Source organism: Megalopta genalis, unplaced genomic scaffold, assembly GCF_051020955.1.
Source record: "Megalopta genalis isolate 19385.01 unplaced genomic scaffold, iyMegGena1_principal scaffold0049, whole genome shotgun sequence".
NCBI lineage: Eukaryota > Metazoa > Arthropoda > Insecta > Hymenoptera > Halictidae > Megalopta > Megalopta genalis.
Genome location: NW_027476118.1, coordinates 895539 through 902500, shown reverse-complemented (window position 1 = coordinate 902500; position 6962 = coordinate 895539). Strand labels below are relative to the sequence as shown.

Genomic DNA, 6962 nt, shown 5'->3' with positions numbered 1-6962 from the left:
AGGGAATCCGGTTTCTATTCCGGAACCCGGCAGCGGAACCGCATACCATTCGGGCCCTCGTAAGAGTGTTCGTCGGGGTAACCCAAAATGACCTGGAGACGCCGTCGGGAGATCCGGGGAGAGTTTTCTTTTCTGTATAAGCGTTCGAGTTCCCTGGAAACCTCTAGCAGGGAGATAGGGTTTGGAACGCGAAGAGCACCGCAGTTGCGGCGGTGTCCGGATCATCCCCTCGGACCTTGAAAATCCAGGAGAGGGCCACGTGGAGGTGTCGCGCCGGTTCGTACCCATATCCGCAGCAGGTCTCCAAGGTAAAGAGCCTCTAGTCGATAGATTAATGTAGGTAAGGGAAGTCGGCAAATTGGATCCGTAACTTCGGGATAAGGATTGGCTCTGAGGAGCGGGGCGTGTCGGGCTTGGTCGGGAAGCGGGTCTGGCTGACGTGCCGGGCCTGGGCGAGGTGAACGGCTCTCGTGGCTGGGATCCGAGCTCGGTCCCGTGCCTTGGCCTCCCGCGGATCTTCCTTGCTGCGAGGCTTCCGTGGCGTTTCCCATCGGTGCGGTCGTCCTCTTCGGCCGCCATTCAACGCTCAGCTCAGAACTGGCACGGACTAGGGGAATCCGACTGTCTAATTAAAACAAAGCATTGCGATGGCCCCCACGGGTGTTGACGCAATGTGATTTCTGCCCAGTGCTCTGAATGTCAACGTGAAGAAATTCAAAAAAGCGCGGGTAAACGGCGGGAGTAACTATGACTCTCTTACTCTGGGTCTTACTAGGTAACTGGGTCTTACTAGGTAACTGCAACTACGGTTCGATGGGTGCGAGTTACTAATTGCGGTAGCCCCCGTGAGTAGTGATTCGGTGTATCGAGCGGTAACGCACTTCGAGTGCTTCCCATCTCCCTGGTCTTCCAACTGTCCGTCAACATAATCTTCCCTCGCTGAATCTCCGTCCGCGTCTAAGGCAGGGCCCCGCTAGATCGCCTTACTGACGAGTCCTCTAGCGGGGTCTGGACGAAACGCTCCTTCTCCCTTTCCTCTCCTAACCAAACTTCGCCTTGCAGAAGCCCAGGCCCGCAATTGCGGGGCACGGGGGTTCAGGTAGCAGGATCGGGACAAGGAGCGCAGCCAAAGCAACCAGTCGGACGCCAGGAGGATGCGTAGGTGCAGGGGATGGACTCCATTGTTATAGTCCATCCTTTACTAGTAAAACCACACCGCCGATCTTGTCGCTCAGGTTGCCCGCATCAACAGCAACAAGGAACGACAAGAGATTGACGGACAAAAGTGGCTTAAGGTGCCTTTAATAAAGGTACCTTAAATCACAAAAGTCAATAGCAAACTCACCTTAAGGTGAGTAAGTGGTCTAGTAGCTAGGGCGTCGGACTCATACCACAGAGATCCCCGGTTCAAGACCCGGCGGGGGGTAACCCCCCCGACCCCGATTTTCTTGTGGTGTGACGATGCCCCCCTGGCTCTAGATTACGGGAAAACCACTCGTGGAATTTTCCAGGGTTTCTCCGAATTTTCCCGGGTGTTTTTCCAAGTCGGTCCCCTCGCCCTCACGGGAGCTCACCGCTCCACCTTCTACTGACGGAAGACTGGAGTAAAAGGGGTCGGCGCCAAGGGTCTTCAGGGTTGCCAGCCCAGTCGACCCGAATCTCCAGCCGGCCCACTAAATAATAGATTAGCCTCGGATGACAATAGTGGACCGCCCACTGGCGGTTCACCCCCGGCGCAGCAGAGGAACCAAGCAGCGTACAACACACACCCATGCGACTCATGTGATAGTAGGACCTTCACCACCAGAAGAGGTCTAGGAGTGCATCGAAGGAGGGCCCATCCCGAGGTCACGGACCAAGAACTGCCCACACAGACCAAGATCCGATGGACAACGGAGGAGACGAGATTGTTAGCCAGAGAGGAGGCCCGGCTTACGAAGGCTGAAGCGAGATTCCTCAACCAGGAATTGGTGAAAATATTCCGCAACAGAACGGTTGAATCCATTAAAGGACATAGGCGAACAACCGCCTACAAAGACCTCGTTCACCAATTCCTGGAGGAATACAACGAGGAACCTACGCCCCAGCCTCCAAACCAGGTGGCACATCCACCTGCAACACAACAGCAAGCACGGGACCCTCTACTGGAGCATCTATTGAATCTCCCCACCATCAGCGGCAGCGAGTATTGTAAAGAAGAACTCCAAAGGATTGTCGAAGAAGCAGCCACGAGAAGGAAGGACGACACATTGGAGTCGCTGGCTCTATACCTGCATCGGATCTACCCCCTTCCGAATACCGGGAACCGCTCCCGACGGGACAGAAACACCCCGCCCAAGCGCACTAGACGCCAACAGAGGCGTCATAACTACGCTCTAACACAAATGCGCTGGAAAAAGAACAGGGCAAGGTGTATAAGGGACATCTTGGAAGGAATATCGTCTACCAGAGTACCAGGGCAACAAATAATGGAACCATACTGGACGGAGGTGATGCGGCAAAAATCAGGAGCATCCCCCGCAGTTGAAGTGCCACCAACAACTGCCACGTCAGTATGGATTCCAATCACGGAAGCGGACATCAGGGACGCCCTACCATCGATGGGCACCTCAGCGGGCCCCGACCAAGTTACCGCGCGGCAGCTGAGGGCCACACCGCCAGGCGTCCTCGTGAGAATCTTTAACATCATAATGATGTGCCGCAAATTGCCTAAACACCTGAACAAGGCAAGGACGATATTCCTCCCCAAGAACGATGCAGCCACGGAGCCAGCCGACTTCAGGCCGATCACCATCCCGTCTGTATTGGTCAGATGCCTCCACCGTATTCTGGCCGCCCGACTGGCAAAAGCCATCAACATTGATGAACGCCAGAGGGCATTCAGGAATACGGACGGGTGCAACGACAACACCTTTCTCCTCGACGCGATCTTGAAACACCACCACCGAAGTTTCAAGAACTTGTTCCTGGCTTCGATCGACGTCCGGAAGGCCTTCGATTCAATATCGCACGCCGCTCTATCATCAGTCATGGAAACCATGGGAGTCCCCAATGAAATGACCGAGTACATCACCGCAACATACAACGACGGCACCACGACACTGGAAGGCGAGAGTTGGAAATCCTCCCCCATAACACCTGGTAGGGGAGTCAAACAAGGTGATCCACTCTCGCCAACCATATTCAACATGGTCACCCACCTCCTCCTACAGAGACTGTCTCCGGACGTATCAACGCAGCCGCCTTCGCAGACGACATCATTCTCTTCGCCGAAACGCCCCGAGGATTGCAGAACTTGGTCGACACAACTGGATCCTTTCTTCGACAATGTGGGATGGACATCAATCCAGGGAAATGTCTGACCATTGGCATTAAAGCCAATGGCCACATTAAGAAGACAGCAGTTGATGTCGATACCAAGTTCTACCACGACCAATAGCAACTTCGGACTTTGAAGCGAGGGGAAGAACTGAAATACCTGGGGATCAAATTCACCGCCCAGGGCAGAGCACGATGTCGGCCGCACGAAGTGATCGGACCAGGACTGGCCTGCCTTGCCAAAGCGCCCCTCAAGCCACAACAAAGACTGTACGCATTGCGCACAGATCTTATACCCCGGGTGTACTACCACCTAGCACTCGGGGATATAACGATAGGGACACTCAGGAAAGTCGACATGATGATCCGAGCGTCCGTGCGCAAGTGGCTAAATCTCCCACACGACGTGCCAACCGCATACATACACGCGGACATCAGGGACGGAGGACTCGGCATCCCCTCCCTACGATGGTTGGCACCTGTGTTGAGACTGGGAAGATTGCGAGCGCTTCGGCAAGGCCATGACCAATTCCGAAACGATCCAACGGACGCCTTCCTGGACAACGAAATCACTAAGTGCCTACGACGACTCAAGGACGGCGACGCGGTGATAACGGAATCGGCTCACATTGGGGACCTCTGGAGGAAACGACTGCACTCTTCCATCGACGGACGTGGGCTGATAGGTTCAAGGGAAACTCCACAACAACACGCGTGGATTGGAGATGGTACCCGACTCCTGACGGGCAAGGACTTCATCAACTTCACGAGAACCAGGATAGCAGCACTCCCCACACGATCCAGGACAACAAGAGGGAGGCAAGCTGACCACTACTGCAGAGCAGGATGCTCCGCACTTGAAACGCTAAACCACGTCGTTCAACACTGCCATCGTACGCACGGGATGCGTATTCGCAGGCACGATGCCATTGTTGCCTACACAGCCAAGAACCTCCGACATCAAGGTTACCAAGTCCAAACGGAACCGACATACCTTACGGACGAAGGTATACGGAAACCGGACTTGGTCGCGACAATGGGTAGAACGACGCTGGTCTTAGACGCACAAGTGGTCAGCGAACAAACAGACCTGGACGGGGCGCATCAGAGAAAGATCCACTATTATTCCGACAACACTAGCCTCACAGCTGGAATCAAATAAAAGGAACAGAGCTCTGACGTACGCCACCTGTCCATTACGATCTCGTGGAGGGGAGTATGGAGTCCTAAGTCCGCTCAGGGGTTACTCAACTTGGGTATCATACGGAAGAAGGAACTCAAGGTTCTCTCCAGCAGGGCCATCATGGGAACATTGGCCGCCTTCAACATGTACTCCAGGATTACAACGGTTAGGCGCGTGGGGGTGGGTTAGAAATTGTAAGGTCCCCCTGAATATTGTGCTACCTCATAAGGTATAAGTATTCCCTTGTTATATGATTGTACGATTTTCAAGTAATAAAGGAATAAATTTTTTTTTTTTTAGCCAAATGCCTCGTCATCTAATTAGTGACGCGCATGAATGGATTAACGAGATTCCCTACTGTCCCTATCTACTGGGCTCTGCCGCTAGGTGTCGCATGGAGAGGACGCGTGTGGCGTACGCCCGTACAAGCGGCACACAGCGCCACCTACAACTTAGTAACTAGCTGTTGCTACGCAAACCACTAGACTCTCTCTCAGTCTAATACCAGCCTCCCACGCGTATAGACGTACGCATAACGTAAAATAAAGTACGTTACAAGTTAGGCTAAAACCACGTGTTTCCTTATTACCGACGCGCCATCGATCCCAGTTCTCAGAGAATCAATATAAGAGAACCTAACACCAATCAATCCGCCACATATTAATTGGTGCCGAAACCCGGGAAATTAAGATGGCCGACGAAGAAGGAAAAATGGAAATCGCGGTGAGTTCAGGAACGCGACGCTTCCTATTTTTTGGCGGGAAGAACCCAAGCTATGGTTTGCCATGCTCGAATGTGAATTCGCGGCCTATACAGTAAAATCAGACGCGGTAAAATGCGCTGCGGCAATCAGGCACCTAGATACCGCATCAATGAAAGTGGTTGCCGACGTTATAGCTGCACCTCCGACGGACGACTCGTATATTCAGGTAAAAGAGGCTCTCATCTCGCGTTTAGCAGCGTCCGAAGAGACGCAATTGAGGCAGCTGCTGTCGGGAATAGATCTACAGAACAAAAGACCATCGGAACTACTGCGAGAAATGACGCTCCTCGCAGGGAAAAATGTTTCCGATAGCGTCCTATGCACGCTATGGCTACAACGGCTACCTGCCCGAGTACAAGAGGTCCTGTCCGTGGTCGAAGGAGTCTCAACGGAAAAATTAGCTCTGCTCGCCGACAAAACGATCGAAAGATCGTCGCAATACGAACTAGCGGCCATTGCGCCCCACGTTAAGGAGGAAGCCCGACCACGTGACCCCGGTCCAAGCTTGGAAATAGCTGAGCTTACCAAGCGAATAGCTCAACTCGAAGCATTAGTCCGCGACACCCACAGAGGACGACGACCGGAACGCAACAAATTCCGAAGATATAGTTCGAAGTCAAGGAGTCGAACTAGAGACGACGGACTATGCTATTTCCACGGGAAGTTCGGCGAGAACTCGTGGAAATGCAGACAACCCTGCCAATGGAAAGGACCCGATAAAAGGAAGAGTCAGGGAAACTAAACCCACTATCCCGTATTGAGGCGTTGCAGGATGGTACTAACGTAAAAAACCGCCTAATCATAAGCGACAAACAAACAGGCATGAGATATTTGGTAGATACAGGAGCCGACGTATCATGCATACCAAAGTCTCTGCACTGCAAAAGAAGAATAGACAACGATGTTAAACTGTATGCAGCAAATGGAACACCCATAAACACGTATGGTGAACAGCTGCTCTCTGTGAACTTGTGTCTTCGGAGACAGTTCTCATGGAGATTCATCGTTGCTGATACATCCAAAGCCATCCTAGGAGCAGATTTTATAGGTCACTACAGCCTCCTGGTCGACATAAAAAATAAACGACTGATTGATAGTCAAACACACCTATTTTCAGTTGGAAAAAGTCACAAATTCGACTCAACCAACAGTGACTACAATAGGTAAGACTAACAGTTTATCAACACTGCTAAAAGAATTTAGTTCAATCACCAGGCAGAATTCCAAAGCGTACCAAAAACACGGCGTACAACATCATATCACCACCAAAGGTACACCAATTGCAGAACGGGCATCTAGTGTGAATCCGGTCACCGCGAGGGTGACGCGGATATGTTACCTCGCCCTTACGGGCATACACAGCTAAGCTGCCATCTACCCCCAGTCCAACCACTGTCAAGGAGAGGGGCCAAGGAAAAATCTGCACGTGCCATTGAGCCGTTTGCAATGGACGAGTTCTTTAGCCGCTAGCGAAATTCTGGTTTTACCCTTCTTTCACTAGCGCCCACGGGGAACCACGGGGAGGCGAACTCGTGACGCGACGCCTCGCGTCCACTAAGCGAAGACCTAGGAGGAAGGATGGGAGTTGGGAGGGATGGGTAGGAGTTTGTGGGGTTGTTGATGGGGACGTGAGTCGTCCCCTTCCGGGTCCTGGGGAGTACAGGTGTCTAGGATTGCCTACATGAAGCCCTTTAGCCA

The 6962-nt window shown here is 52.6% G+C and overlaps 1 protein-coding gene across 1 annotated transcript; it reads left to right on the top strand.

Annotated features, from left to right (window-relative positions):
• The first annotated feature begins 5373 nt into the window (after positions 1 to 5373).
• LOC143261357 (uncharacterized) lies at positions 5374 to 6006 on the top strand. The gene has a single exon (XM_076527860.1). It carries the CDS (start codon positions 5374 to 5376, stop codon positions 6004 to 6006), a length of 633 nt encoding a protein of 210 aa, XP_076383975.1.
• Positions 6007 to 6962: the final 956 nt, after the last annotated feature.